The sequence below is a fragment of the Lacerta agilis genome, chromosome 2 (genome assembly GCF_009819535.1).
Source record: "Lacerta agilis isolate rLacAgi1 chromosome 2, rLacAgi1.pri, whole genome shotgun sequence".
NCBI classification, from domain to species: domain Eukaryota; kingdom Metazoa; phylum Chordata; class Lepidosauria; order Squamata; family Lacertidae; genus Lacerta; species Lacerta agilis.
The window spans coordinates 85,790,148-85,806,426 of NC_046313.1; the positions used below are offsets into that span (position 1 = coordinate 85,790,148).

At 41.1% G+C, this 16,279-nt stretch overlaps 1 protein-coding gene across 4 annotated transcripts in view; it reads left to right on the forward strand.

The window, feature by feature from the left end:
• Positions 1–16,279, forward strand: part of SRGAP3 (SLIT-ROBO Rho GTPase activating protein 3) — a 183,564-nt gene that overhangs the window by 85,888 nt on the left and 81,397 nt on the right. For all 4 annotated transcript variants that reach the window (XR_004426033.1, XM_033141150.1, XM_033141149.1 and 1 more), the window contains one exon: positions 12,882–13,044. Coding sequence is in view for 3 of the 4 variants with exons in the window: in XM_033141150.1 (XP_032997041.1) it covers positions 12,982–13,044 (63 nt within the window). In the remaining variant the exon portion in view is untranslated. The remainder of the gene's footprint in view (positions 1–12,881; positions 13,045–16,279) is intronic.

The following is a 16,279-nucleotide window of genomic DNA, read 5'->3' on the forward strand; positions in this document are numbered from 1 at the left end:
AGAAAAGGAGGATATTAATACTGTCTCAGTGGATTTTTTTTTTTTACCTTCTTCTTGCTCTTGGCCATATTGGTTGTTTTTAGTTGGTTCCTTTTAATCTTTTTGACAATCATAGCTGCAAAGTACTTCCTGTGTTGTCATTGTCATGTCTGTTGGACCTAATCCCTTGTGTCATTCATTTCCTGGTGATCTAAAATTTTTGAATGTGCAAGGTGAATGGTGATGGTCTCTCACGCCACTGTATTCCAACTCATTCTGAGCTGCAGCTTGTACTGCTGAATTACTTAAATCCTATATACTTCATATTGCTAAATTCCCTATACAGTGGTACCTTGGTTCTCAAAAGCATTGGTACTCAAATAGCTTGGAACCCAAACACTGCAAACCCAGAAGTAAGTGTTGCGGTTTGCGAACTTTTTTCAGAAGCCAGACGTGCTCCATTTTGAGTGTTCTGCTTTTGATTTGAGTGCCACACTTCCGTTTTGAGTGTTACGCTGAGGTCTGTCTGTTATTGCTATTTATTTTGCGTTTTTGTTTTTGCGGCTGTGTGGAACCTAGTTCAGCTACTGATGGATGGATTGTGTGACTGCAGTACATTATTTATTGTTTTCATTTTGTGGATCAGTGGTCTCGTTAGATAGCAAAATTCATGTTAAGTTGCTGTTTTAGGGGTTGTTTTTAAAAGTCTGGAACGGATTAATCCATTTTGTGCCTTGGTTTTGGAATGCTTTGATTTTGGAATGGAATTCTGGAACGGCTTAAGTTTGAGAACCAAGTGTGGCGATCACCCATACTTAGGAATGGCACAGAAGGAGTTAACAGGAATAACCAGTAAGAACCTTTAGGGGGCGGAGTTATGTGGACTATATAAACCCCTCCCGGGGAAGGAAGAGGGTTCGTTAGTCTTTTGGTTCTTTAGTCTTGAGTCTTTTGGGGCTTGTTGTGGATATTGAGCGGTGGGAAGAAGGGTGGCAAGGGAAGGAGTAGGAACAGGGGATGGGAGAAATCGTTGGGCACTGTTGTTAACAAGAACACAACCAAGAAAGTACTGTTTATTCAGAAACCAAATGCTTATGTACTAAACTTCAAATAAAACAGTTTTGTTCCAATATTCTCCTTGCCTGAACTGAGTGAAGTAAATACCAGACAGACTGGTTGGTGGCAGCGGTTAATTAATAAAGTGGTGAGTGCAGGTATCAACGGACTGTCAAACGTCTGGGGGACCTGTGCAGGTTGAGCGAACCGCCACACCAAGGTACCACTGTAATCTCTTTACTCTGATTCTCCTAGTGTACAAATAGGTTTCCACATGTCATTGTTATTGGACTACAACTTCAGTCATCCCCAGACAGCTTAGCCAATGATCAGAGAGCTGTTGTTCAATAATATCTGGGGACCCAGGCTTGAAGAACATTGATCTTCTATTATCGTGGTTTGCAATAACACAAAAACTTTTTGGAGAAACTTGACCCCTTGTCTTTCAACTTCCTTTTGACCAGTACCCTCATTCTTGAGAAGTTAAGATCTGTAGCAGAGCCACCCCCCCCACTTGATAGGCCTCCCAACTCTGTTTGGTGGGTGTTGCCTGGAGGGAGAGCCTTCTCATTGTTTGTGGAATGGCCTTCCTCAATAGGTGTCAGGGTTGGCAGGGCTTGGACACAAGGGGACTGGAAACTGACTTGGAGAGAGGAGAGGGGGCCAGCAATTTATGGGGGCCAATGCCCCCCAGGAGAAGGGTTAGAGCTATCAGGGATGGAGAGTGGAACACTGGAACACCAGACTTGTCAGAGGAGGAGGAGAGGATGATCAAGCAAGTGGGCAGCTGATTGAATCCCCACCATCTCCTGCCTCACTGTCTCCTAGAACCAGAAGAGGATTGAAGAGGGAAGAACAGTGGTGGCTGCTGTGTTGGTATCGTCTCAGGCTGCATGTGCATCCTGTGGGGGGAAAGTACATAAGTTGATGGAGAGGTGCATGGTTTTCTATTGCTGCAGCTGCTCCAGGGGACACTGACTGGGAACAGCCACTTAGATGCTAGAAGTTGTGTGCAAGTGTATTCAGAGTCCCATAGAAGCTACTGTAAGTGATTGCTTTTGACTCGGGTGTGTCTAGGACAATAGGCAAGGCAGACACAAGCACTTTTATCTCTCAGAGGATAACAGGGTACGATCATTCTTTTTGCCAAAATGCCACCAGTTTTTAATGGTTCCATATAGTTTTTACTGTTATGTAATCCCTTTAGTGTTTTGATTCCTAGTCCCTGTCCCAAGTTTTACTGATACCTTTCTACTTTACCGTGTGTGTTTGTATGTGTGTATGTAGGAGAAGAACTTGCCACCTTGAATGTCTTGGAGAAAAGGTGGGATATAAATGTAGTAATAAATGCATGTAGCAGACAGCCCATGTTGGTCATGTGCACATGTTATATTTTTTAGGTGTATAAACATAGTGAGCAGGGTCCAGATTTTGCTTCAAACAGCAGGAGCACACCCTGAGCAAGGTTCTGCTCATGGGATGATCCCACTAATGGAGGAAGGGGAGGTAATTTCTGCTGATTTCACCCCTTGTTCTGCAGCTCCTAGTGTCACCTCCCAAATTGTTTCCTTGAGAGGGGTTTTTTGGGGGGGGAGGGGAGGTGGACTTTCTGGAATAATGTGGGAGGTGATGTTTAGGTCAGCAGGTGGTGGTGGGAAATCAGCAAAATGTCCCGTCCCGTCCCCCCACACACTGCCATCAGCCGTGAAAGGAAGGAGCTTTCTATCTACAGTAGGTGAAGTCTTGGTCTAACCCAATGTATAGAGTAGTTCTTTCCTCTGAAGTCAAAGGTAGCTGCATTAAAAACATGAATGGTTGCTTATTTACAAAACTGTAGGTCAAGCTGATCAACTCATTCGCTTCCCCTATTTATTATTATTATTTAATTTTAGGAGATAAATGGTATAGAGAAAGATAGCAGACAATGTAACACCCAATAGACAAAAATAACAAGTTGCAGCCTCTTTATTTATTAAATGTATATACTGCCTTTCCTCACAAGGGAGCCCAGGGTAGCAAACAACAAACACATTGCTGTCTTCCAATCTAGTAATTACCAAAACACAAATGATTGTGGTTGTATCATTCCTTCCTAAGAAAAGATATGGTTGGGAAACCAATCAAACCTGATGAAAAGCACACCTAATCACTTGAGCATCTAGAAGCAGCTGCTCAGGATATGGACCTGTGTGTTAAGAAGGAGTGTAACTTATCCAGTGCAAACAAAATAAAAAAAAATCCTTCCAGTAGCACCTTAGAGACCAACTAAGTTTGTTATTGGTATGAGCTTTCGTGTGCAATGCATGCACACTTCTTCAGATACCTGAAGAATAATTTTTTTATTTTGTTTCGACTATGGCAGACCAACACCGGTTGCACACCTAACTCTGGATTAAATTATCCCCCAACCAGTAATGCTTCCTCCTTTATCCAGCATACACTTTTGGCTTTCCTTCTTTATGTGAACGATCCTTAGCTAGCGGTATAAATAGTGGAGGTGGCAGAGTGAAATGAAAAGAGGGACCAAAACCTAATGGGCTAGAAATCCTTACGAGACACTTTAACTCAGTGGTTGTTGTTGCAGATGAAAAGCAAAGACAGCTCATTGTGGCTCCATTCATTTTGGCAGCCAGATGGAGCTAAGAGTAGCATCTGGCGAATGGATTGAACAGGCCCTAGAACATACTGTGAATGTTGAACTAATTATTACTAAGTCCCCAAGCAAAAGCAGCTGGAGGGTGCTGGCTCTTCTAGGCTAATGGGGAAATGGGGGCTGTAAGTGAAGGTGTGTAGCCTAAGCAGGGCAGGGGGAAGACTCAGAACTATTGTTTAGATGTTGAATGTAATTTTGCATTGAGAAAAATAATTACATGTTAGAGAGAGATGGCTTTTTTATGTTTTATGCATTTTGCTTACTACTTTTTCTCTGATAGCTACTTTACAAGGTTGTTTATAAGACAGATTTGTTCTGAGGTTTATCTAATGAAAGCATTGTATGTTGTTCTGGTCCCTTATCCGTTTCACCGATTGCTTATGTAAAGAGTGATTATCATTTAGTGTTGGAGAAAATGGTCCAAAAGAGCAGCAGCTTGAATACTATGGGACTAGACAAAGCTCAGTTGATTTGCCAAATAAGGCATGAGAGGCCCATTTAATGTTTTTAAGGCAATGAAAGAAAATCCTGCTTTCAGCCCTATAAATTTATTTGTAAAGGACCTCCGTGTCTGAAAATGCAAAGTATAGTTTGAGTGGTCTGTGAGCTGTATCAAAGTGGTTTTAAGGCCGCTTCAGACACAAAATCTCAAGCATTGTTGGAGTGAATGAGTAGTATAATGGAAGATCAGAACAATTTGTTTTTATACAGTCCTTCATTCCATTTTCCAAACAAAGAAGCCTGGGTTCCACGAATGCTGGGAGAGGCTTTGCCTTTACAAAGTATAGTGGCCTTTGTTAGGAAAATAGTGGTCTTTTAATGCTCTGCAGTGTTGCGGTTTAAATTGCAGAAGCTTTGGGGTGGAGTGTGTTGTGTGCGTTTGATTTCTCCTGTACGTGATTAAAGCCATGCAGAAGATTAGAACAAGGAAGTGTGGTTGTCATAGCAAACAACCATATTTATTTATTTTTTCAAGCACTTTTATCCTGCCTTTCCATTCCAAAACATTTTCAAGGTGGCTTCTCTTTTCCTTCAAAGAAATTGTTTGTTCATCAGCAACATTATCAGGTACAAAGACCACGATATGGGTTTCAAATTCAAGATCTATCCTGGAGAGAAATGTGAAAATACCGCTTTTCTTGTCCTTGTTTTCCAACCTAGAGACATGGCACACCTGGGTTTGCTTCTTTTAAAGGAGCTTCTTTTCATAAGCCTAAACCTGTTGTGGTGCTTCATTTTCTTACCTTCCTAAGCTATAGAAGGGTATATTGCCCTGCAAAGACATTTACAAAGGTGATTAGTAGCTCTTTGGATACGAACTTAGTTCATTGTATCTGAGAAAGTGTGTGTAGTCAGGTGTGCCATTAATACTATGTGCTGGTCTTTCTTTGCAACTTGGAGAATTATTTGTGGGCTAATAATAATAATAATAATAGTAATAATAATAATAATAATAATAATAATAATAATAATAATTTATTATTTATACCCCGCCCATCTGGCTGGGTTTCCCCAGCCACTCTGGGCAGCTTCCAACAGAATATTAAAATGCAATAGTCTATTAAACATTTAAAGCTTCCCTAAACAGGGCTGCCTTCAGATGTCTTCTAAAAGTCTGGCAATATGTGTAAATTGAAAATCTGAAGATGACCAGGAAATCTCTTTACTATGTTGTCTCGTAATGGAAAGCATTTGGAGCCCTAATAATAATAATAATAATAATAATAATAATAATAATAATAATAAATACCCCACACATTAACATAAAACCAGGCAATCAATGAAAATACATCCTAAAATCAGATCAGGATCAGAATTAATCCAATCAGATGGCAACCCGCAGATTAGGGTTGGGAACCTTAAATGCTCACCAGGCCCAACTAGTAGGAGCGCTGCAACCTTTTCTTGCCCTAATGGGAGCATAGGAGCCAACTCCTAGGGGTCAAGGGGGCTTTGGTTCCCCAATAAATTGTTTGAGAGGGCTGCCCCCCCAAAGTTGATGGGCATTTCCGTTCAAATGGTGTACGTGCACCACATCATGTGATTGATTATGCAGGGCAGGGCTTACTTGCTTCCCATATTTTATTCAAGTTGACACCCCGAATAGGAGAGATGTACCCACCACTGTTTAGTGCTGCAAAAATCGTTTGCGTAGAAGGCCTTGCATGCCTTTCCTTTTCTTACTCATTTGCTTCTGTGAGTTGAGGCATGGAAGTAAGAGTACTATGCATTAAGTCACGCAGCACACTTCCATAGCAGACCAGGATGTTTACTCAAATCAGACGCCCAGCACATCTGACTGTTGGACCACGAAGGCTCATCTGACAGAATCTTACAATGGATGGCCACCCATGAAAGATGCTAGAGTAGTTGATTTGTCAGCAGGTTGGACTCAATCAGGGTTTCCCAAACTTGGGTTTCCAGCTGTTTTTGGACTACAATTACCATCACCCCTGACTGCTGGTACTGCTGGCTAGGGATGATGGGAGTTGCAGTCCAAAAACAGCAAGAGACCCAAGTTTGGGAAACCCTGATTGAGTCCAACCTGCTGACAAATCAACTACTCTAGCATCTTTCATGGGTGGCCATCCAACCTTCGTTTAATAGGGTTTTTTTTAAATGAAAACGTCCTCCACCTTCTGAGGCAGTTCATTCCATTGTTAAAACAGCTCATATTATTGGGAAGTTTCCCCTGATATTTAGTCTAAATCCCCTTCCATACAATTTTAACTTGCTTGGTGGTTTGGATCCATTTCTGGAACAACAGGAAACAAATTTGCTCCTTCTGTGTGAGAGACCTTCAAATATTTGAAGATGTCTTATGGTGTCTAGAGGGTAATAATGTTTCCACATGTTTCCTATCAACTTGTTTCAAACAGGCACAGCCATAAGAAGCATGTATCAATGTTCTACTTGCCCTGATAGTTCAACATCTTGTGGGCTTAATTTTGTAGTTCAGTGAATATTGTCTGCTTCTGAATGCTTCAGTCTTTTTGGGATGCTGGTGAGGCCACAGGTAGCTCTGTTACACTTTGTAGCTGCTGTGTTGGCTGGCTGCTGCTCATTGAGCTGAAAGGTGTTTTCATGTGTCTAGGAAAGCCTTAATAAAGTCATGAGACTCCCCCCTCCTCACTTTTTGGAGGCCTCTAAGATAGTAGATTGGAAGTGAAGAAGCTGCTGAGGCTTATAAAGTGGTTCATCAATTTTAAACAGCAGTAATATATTATTGAACATTATGGTTTCAAAGGGAAAATGGAAAATGAGCTTAACAAAACTGAACCATTTATTTGCTTTATACATTAATAATCTTCAGCACCACCAGGCCTACTATTTTCCCCTGCCCTTTCCGCAATTGCCGGATTACCTTGCAAAACTTTTGGCGGGCAGCCTTGATACTTGTTTCTGTACTGTACACAGATAATAGCTGACTCCTCACATTTTGGACCTTCACTCTTGGGTATCTTCTATTGTTACCCAGATTGTTGAGCATGCAGAACAGCTGGATTGTCAAATTCTTCTGTTGGCAAATGACCTATGCAAGGTTTAGTAGCGATGCCTTGAAGGAAGGGGCATTAAACAACTGGTGCACTTCTGGTTCCCCGGGGCTCACTTTGTGTTGTCATTGGCTGTTCTGTTATAGACTGTGGAGAGCTTAAAAAAGCAGCATTTCTGTTGGTGTCAGCGTAGCTCAGAACTTCTGTTCAGGCCAAAATGTTAGACGAGCTTCGCTAGGAATGGAAGCAATCCTCTGTTCATGTCTGGAAATGGTGCTTTCTTTTACGCTTTTGAGCTGAAATCTTCTTTTCCATGTGGGAGGGTTTCCTAAGCTGTGATAGCAGACTTCAGAGCCATGAAAATGTTTGCTTCCAGTCCTATAGTTAACTGAGGATTCATGGTCATGTACGCCACTTGATTATTTGTAGTGAGTTTCATTGGTGCCCATTGCCTGGAAAGCACTCTTTGCGAACTGTAAGGACAGCTAGAAGTTAAAGAAACTAATTAAATATCCACATGTGTTGCTGCAGAAAAGAAGGGGGGGAAGAGATTTATGCTGAAGCATAATTACAATCAATAAATTTCCCCTGTGGTTGTAGGTATATTTTAGTGACACAGATGTCATAGAAAGATTGGGTCACTGCTTGGATGTTCTTTATCTACAGGTAGATCATGTGTGGCTGATTCTTTTTTCTTTTTTTACCTGAGAGCACCATTTATCCTTGGTCCAACTTCCCTGTGTGTGTGTGCACATGCGCGTGCGCATGTACACACACACACACACACACACACACACACACACAAAATACCTCTCCTCATCCAATCAGCGGTCATAAATGTGATAAGATGTTTTGGATGGGGGTGCATTGCAGTCAAGATAATGTTTTAAAGCTCTCCACCTACTCCAATGTTCCAATGTTCTTGGGTTCCATGATCACTGCAGATGGTGACAGCAGTCACGAAATTAGAAGACGCCTGCTTCTTGGGAGAAAAGCAATGACAAACCTAGACAGCATCTTAAAAAGCAAAGACATCACCTTGCCGACAAAGGTCTGTATAGTTAAAGCTATGGTTTTCCCAGTAGTAATGTACGGAAGTGAGAGCTGGACCATCAAGAAGGCTGATCGCCGAAGAATTGATGCTTTTGAATTATGGTGCTGGAGGAGACTCTTGAGAGTCCCATGGACTGCAAGAAGATCAAACCTATCCATTCTCAAGGAAATCGGCCCTGAGTGCTCACTAGAAGGACAGATCCTGAAGTTGAGGCTCCAGTACTTTGGCCACCTCATGAGAAGAGAAGACTCCCTGGAAAAGACCCTGATGTTGGGAAAGATGGAGGGCACAAGGAGAAGGGGACGACAGAGGATGAGATGGTTGGACAGTATTCTCGAAGCTACTAACATGAGTTTGGCCAAACTGCGGGAGGCAGTGAAGGATAGGCATGCCTGGCGTGTTCTGGTCCATGGGGTCACGAAGAGTCGGACACGACTGAATGACTGAACAACAACAACAACTGCAATGTTAGATCTACTTTACTTTTTCTTGTTTTCTGCCATTGCACAAACTGGTGGGGCCTTGGAGGTCCACGAAAATTTACTTGTGGGTCGCATGAGGCCAGGGATGAACTAACCCAGTCTAAATAAATGGACTAGAATTTTGTAGTAGTTTGTGCGTAAATATGGACTTCAAGACCCCTTATTAAAATGTTTTTCCATGAATATTTTGAGGTGATTGCACGCCTTGTGAGCTATGTTTTCAAGTGCTAGCTTTCTAAGAGGATCCAGCAGCACTTAATGATTGTGAAAATGCATGTTTATTGAAAAGTAAAATTAGGATTATGTTGCAACAGGTGTATGACAATGTAAGCCATAAACTGAGTTTGGAAGCAAGTGTTGAAAGTACTTCAGTGTTGGCATTAACCAGTGTCTGCATTAACCCTTGTGTCAAGTGTCTTAACAGCAACAAATAGTTTAATGGGTTAGGTAAAAGTAGATGGTTGCAGCGAAACCCAAAGGATGGCGCAGGCTGCTGTGGTTTGTCAGTTCAGCAGCAGGGGCTTTGGGGGAATGTAGTCCCAAGACTCCACAGCCAACAATTACACTAAGTCCTGATACTAATAAGACTAGAGCAGCTAAATTTCGTGTCTGTTTTAGGTATATTCTGAATTGGGTATAAAATAAAAAGATAATTATCTCTTCTTTAATTATCTCAGTTAGTTCTTCTAAAGGTCATGAACACTGCTTATTCCATGGTTTTTCAAACCCTTTTTCAACTTATGAACATAGGAAAATATAATAAGCTTAGTGGTCACACATTTAGAGTTGTGTTGAGAATGAATAATAAGTCCTTTGAGATACTCCTATATATGGGGTTTTGTTAGTATTTGCAATGTTGTGCATTTTGCAAACATTACCAAGAGCAGCCTGTGCACTGGGAAAATGCTCCAGAAAACATGGCAGTTTTCCTTAGAACCATTAAAATTTCATTAATCATGATGGCTTTGTTTAAAGCCCCATGAAGCCATAAGGTTCAAATATTCATTTGTGGAAATGGCTTCTTTGAGCGGTTCTTTTTGCCAAGCTCATGCATAACACTGGGTGTGTATGTGTATCTGTGTAGAAGGAATCCAGATGATTATCAGTGCCTCCTCGTTAGTTAGAAATCCTCTTGAGAAATGGAATGTTTTCCGGCTAATAAGATGGGTAGAGACAGATCAGAACAGTGTGGTGCTACACATTCCTAGCATTTGTCATCCTTTCGCTGCTTGGTGTTCATTGTATTGATAATGAACATCAGTGAAACGTGTAAAAATGTTTCTGCTACATCAGGGATGTTGAGATGGATTTGCATTTTTTGCTTGTTGATACGCAAGTGGCTGAGCTGCGTTGCCAGGCTTTAGTTAACACTTTGCAAGACACACAACGTATAGGAATGCAGGGCTGTAACTTCAGCCTCTGCTTCTTGACAGTGATGCTAGGAAAGGAAAAGAAGATACTGCTGGCAGCATAGAATGAACAAGTGTGGCTAATGTTAATCATGCAAACTGCTACAGGGAGAAGAAAGTGGTGTATGTTTACTGCAGCCCAGTATTTTTTGGCCAGTCGCTACAAGTGAAGTGTGTTGCAACATAGGTATACAGTAAACTAAAAACAACAACTCAATTTCCTCTGTTTTCTTGGCCAATGATGGTATGTTATAATACCGCAGAATGGAACATGCCTATTTACTGATGTCCTTGGACTTGAGCGGGGCTGTGCAACTCATGGCACATGGTTTGCAATAGTGCCAGTCATAGTCACATCATTGGTCCAGCCAGGTGTTTGAAAACATCTCCATTTTTGCTGTCCTGGGTGTAGGCAGCAAAAACAAGTGGCTTATTGAGCTATTAGTGGACTTCCATGCATGTCTGGTTAGTTGTATTCAGCTTCTATTCATCTAGAATTTGAACTCGTTTTCTTATATAAATGGATACAATAAAAGCTGGCTCATGGCCCAATCCTCCACTTGGTCTCCAATCTCTAATTTGTAGCCCTTGTGCACTATTGCAGTTTAAATGAATGGAAGTAAGCTGCAATATTCTCTGACTCAAAACTATGACTGGCAGTACAGCCAACAATGTCCATAACAAAAGGAGGCCTCTAAATGGTTTGTCAGGATAGCTGGCCTGGGAAATGGAAAAACCCTAATAATTCACCTAGTCCTTCTCCCCACTAATGCAGAATTGTTCCCTACTGCATAGTTTCCAAATCTTGCTGCATTGCTTTGTCGGCAAATAATCTTCTTGACTTGATGAGATGTTCGTTGTGGGTCTTGACTGCTCTCTAGGGACTTGTTGAGACTGCTTAATGGCAAAGAATTGGTCTAATATTGCTCATTGTAATTTTCTTTCCTCAACAAGACAGTGGTTCTGGGTGATTTGGCATCCAGCCTCTTGTCTGGCTTCTAAAGCTGGGAAGAGAAAGCTGAACTGGGTGTGTGTTGGATAGGCATTTGGACCAAGGAGCTCACATTCCAAGGCTGCTATTTTTGCAGGGGCGGGGGTGGGGGTGGAGCGGAACATACACAGTAGAGTTAAAATCTGCACTTCAATTTTAATTTGCAAAAAAAAGAAGAAAAGAGAAAAGTGCAAGAGCAGTTGTTAATTTTGTCAAATAATACCCTTGTCAGATCTGAAGCTTGGCTTAGATGGCAATTTTTCAATGTAGTCTGCTTCAAAGGGGATATGTGATAATAAAAATAGAATCCTAGGTATGTTACTGGACAGGCTTTTGATGCATAAACAATGGGGTTTTATTTGTGTGTATGTTTTAACAGAGCATTTTGCTGTTGGGAGTATAGTTCTCTTGGTTTGTTTTTAGGTTTACTTCAAGGGGCTGGTGTTGACCCTTTCAACTCCTAAGTGCCCTTACACCTCCTCCTACTTGAACCTGACTATCAATTCACTTCTTATGAAGTCCACCACTTGGTGCCTCTACATTCTGAGGCTAGTTTGGTAGCTCCTGGAGAGAGGGCCTTCTCAGTGGTGGCACACAAATGGAGGAATCTCCTTTGCCATGTTTGCTTGGTGGCTTCATTGCTATCATTAAGGCACCAGATAAAGTCCATCCTACTATATTGGCCCTTTTATGACATCTGAAGGGCTTTTTTGATGTTTATTGTTTTATCAGCTTTTCTTTATTGGCTTGTTTGTCTTCATTGTATTTACTGTTTTTATTTGTGGTGTTATTGGAAATTTTGTTAGCCTTTTTGAGGCAAAGTCATTTGGCAGTATATAAATAAAAGGCGTGTATGGAGCTGATTATTTTTCTGCGTGTGGCAAATCAGTTTACGGTTGTGATTTATAGTCAGAGACTTCTGGGAATAGGAATTGACTGGTCAAAAAAGTGAAACTAACTTGGTCCTCTCTTGACCTTTAACTGTACCCAGCTGAACATGTGCATAGTATCTGTTTCTTCAATGAGTATTGCTTTGTTGGTGTGGATTACATTTAGACCACATGCTGGGGTATACCTGTCAACTTGGCTTAAAAAAGATTCAATTTTATTTGGGAACTGAATTATTATTATTATTATTATTATTATTATTATTATTTTATTTGTACCCCGCCCATCTGGCTAGGTTAAATATAAACTGAAGTTAAATATATACCTGTGTTCATGGAATTTTGTTTTTATTCTGAAAACGTCAATGCTGGAATGAAGTGTATTTTGAAAAAGAACATTTTCCAATTTGTTTGGAGTATGTTATTAGACTTCATAGTGGAAATGGTTTCCTTTTTACCTTGCTTGGTATCATAAAGCAAACACTTTATTATGGTATATTGTTTGCTAATGCACAGATTTTGAAAGTGAGCTACATTGAATAAAACAGGGCATAGTTCCAATGGTATATTATTGGGCTGTTAGTATAAAAAGGGCATAACTATTGCCCACTCCTAATTCCCGAATTTGTTCATTTTTATTTACAAAAAAATAATAATAATTATCTGTGAACTGTATCATCATATTGGCTTTAGATTCTTCTAGTGAACTGCTGTAAGCACATAACTTTTTATAGAAAGTTAATTCAGGCTTTCTTTGCCTGGTCAACCTTTTTGATAGCAACTTTTAGTCAGTGGAACTCATTATTACTCATAGCAAGAAGACTGGCCTCGTGTGTGAGCTAATGTTTTTTAAACCATCAATTTGTATGCTTACAGGAAGGATCAGCACCTTCTTTCTCCCGTGAACTGCTGGTATCTGGTACTGACCCAAACTCGGAGAGAAAGCAGAGACCATGCTACCCTGAATGACATCTTCATGAACAATGTCATTGTCAGACTCTCCCAGATCAGTGAGGATGTCATCCGGCTATTTAAAAAGGTAAACAAATGTTTGTGTCACTTAATTTGATCTGATTTATTGTATTGTACACTCAATAGCCTCCTGAGAGAGTGAGTGCCACATAATGAAGCACTGCTGAGAGAACTTTGGGGGCAAAGTGCCAGAGCAAATGAATCTGAAACGGTTCTCTTATGGGACTTTTCAGAAAACTGTATTCTGGGGTTCCCTTGTCATTAACTGTGGAGAAACTGACACTGTATAATAGAAGTGTGCATGCACACGAAAGCTCATACCAAGAACAAACTTAGTTGGTCTTTAAGGTGCTACTGGAAGGAATTTTTTTATTTTTTATTTTGTTTCGACTATGGCAGACCAACACGGCTACCTACCTGTAATTACATACAGTATGTAAGGGCTCGTCCATACCTTCCTCTCTCCCACTGCCTTCTCCTGGGAAAACCCACAGTTAACTGCTGAATCAGATCAAATGGCGGCAGTTGGGTTCCCTGTGGATTGTCATTTGTTCTGATTCAGCAGTAGAGAGCATGTTTTCTAGGGGAAAGCTGTGGGGCAAATGCGAAACCGCTTGGACCTGTGTCTAGAAAACTGCTCAGACTTGTGCCTTATAAAAAAGGTAAAGGTAAAGGACCCCTGGACAGTTAAATCCAGTCAAAGACGACTATGGGGTTGCGGCGCTCATCTTGCTTTCAGGCCAAGGGAGCAGGCATTTGTCCACAGACAGCTTTCCAGGTCCTTTGGCCAGCATGACTAAACCACTTCTGGCGCAACGGAACACCATGAAATAAATCTGAGCGCACTGAAACACGGTTTACCTTCCTGCCACAACAGTACCTATTTATCTATTTGCACTGGTGTGCTTTCGAACTGCTAGTTTGGCAGGAGCTGGGACAGATCAGCAGAGCTCACTCCATTGCGGGGATTCAAACCTTCGACCTTCCGATCGGCAAGCCCAGGAGGCTCAGTGGTTTAGACCACAGTGCCACCTGCGTTGTGTTTTATAGGCACGGGACAAGTGTGGACAAACCCTAAATGTTCTGTTATAAAACCATTTGGTTGGTCAGTATGAGGAGACTGTCTGTTTACTACTAATTGAGGCCTGGCAGATACAATGTATAGAGGTTCTTCAGGTGACATTCTACCAAGAAACTTCTAGACTTGTATTGTTACCAGAGAGGTGACTATGCACCCTGTGAGGTTTCCCATTATGTCAGTTGGCATTAAAGGCCACTTTTTATATGAATCATTGGAATAAAAAAGATCAAGCTGTGAGGAATTATTTGGTGGGCATTCCGAGAGCAGTGGAATGTTGGATTGTCAGACCCTTTTGACTGAGTCAGGTGTTCTGACTGGAGTGTAGGCCCAGCCACAGTTCAGCTTGCCCCGTACCTATAAAGCACGAATCCAAGAGATTTTGCGTTTGCCCCGCAACTTTCCTGGGAACACAGGCTCTTTGCAACTGAACTGGAACAAACAGCAATCTGTGGGAAAATCTAATTGCCGTTGGCTCCAATTTAGCAGCACACTGTGGCTTTCCCTGCGGGAAGCAGCAGGGCGAATGGAAGTGTGGACATCTCCTGAGAGGGAGCTGGAGTCTGTGCTCGTTCAGCTCATTAAAGCATTGACAGCTTTAACAGTTTATTTTCTTGGGCAGTGGTTCTTAGGCAATTCCTTTAGAATGGTAGCTTTCCTGGCATAACCAATGGGATCTGTGTTTCCATTGTATGCTCAACTAAGCGCCCCTCTGCCATCACCCCAAGCTGATATGTTCCTGGCATGAACCAGAGGTAGCATTAGCTTGATGCCATCCACAGCTCACCACACACAGCACCTGCTTTTAATCGGAGCAAAGCAGAGTTATTGTGTTGAGTGTGCATCTGAGATTCTATTCACAACATGTCACTTAAGGCTGAAGTCTCAGTACAGCTCGCAAGTCTCTGGGAAACGATGAGCTAAAACCATTTTTAAACAGCTTATTTTGTGCTGTAATTTTGTCACTGTTGTGTGCACACCTTGCATTCTGGAGCTAGTCTTTTCCTAGGCTTTCATCCATTGTGTATCATTATTAGCCTTTCCTTTCTTATTTGTGTGCTTATTTGTTTGTTATTGTAAGATTTGGGAAAGCCAAGGCAGGTGTGAAGCCATAATATTATTGACCAGAATAAAGAACACCATCTGGGCCAGGCTTTCATAATCAGGCATGATTTGCATACTTTTTAAAGGGATCAGCTCATAAATCAGATTAATAACATGTGTGACAATGTGACTTAAAAACACACACGCACTAGAGTCCTTTTCACATGTTAATTTGTCCTGGAAATAGCTAGTCTTTTAATATTTTTCAAGACATTTCCTTGCAATGTTGTCACATGAGTATTTCCCACTCCACTTTTTTAAAAACCTACAGGACATACCCACTGTATCCAGTCATGCCAGCTCACATCAGCAAACAAAAGAAAACACAAATGCAAAATTGTTTTATCAAGCGGATGTTGAGGAGGTAGATAATCTGGCAGCTCTACCTTAAATGGCTAAGTGAATGAGACCCATCTGCTGCGTCAATGCAAGATTGTTTCCTGGTACTTATTTTTCAGTGGTTTTTTTTTCCAGTTCTTCCAACTTTCATACTGTGGAGGCCATGCTCAAGCTCGTTTTAAAAATAATTGTGCAGGCTAGGTAGCACTAGAAGGGTTAAGAACAGCCCTAATTGTTCTACAGCTGTTGTAGATTGCTCTGATGGTAAATTAGAGCAACATTTTGTTTCAGAGATGTCACTTTTAATTTCCCCCTTTGAGCCATTATTAATTGGTTTTGACATCTTGTGGGGACATACATACAGGAATGATAACGTGTGGTGAATTTTTCCATTGCAAATGGGTATTTTCATGATGGGATATATTTTCATGAGGGATATATAAAAACATCCATAATTTATCCTTGCTTTATTAGCCTTTAGCAATCTGCTGGTAGTGTTTATCCTTGGAGCTTTTTCTCCTTTACTTCCCTTGAGACCACCCATTACCTGTTTTTGTCTCTGGAACTGTAAACTCCATTAAGTTCTACAGTATATGATATTTTTGAAGTGGCGGAATTATTCAGAAATAAGTAGACAATATGGCTATCATTAACTGCCCCCCATTTTAAAGTACTTCAGTGAATTAACTTGTTTGCATGGAGCTAGAGATGATCAATAAACACATGTTACTCGTCTTTCAAAGTCATTCTTAACACTCTTCATCCTTGCCACATTTCATTT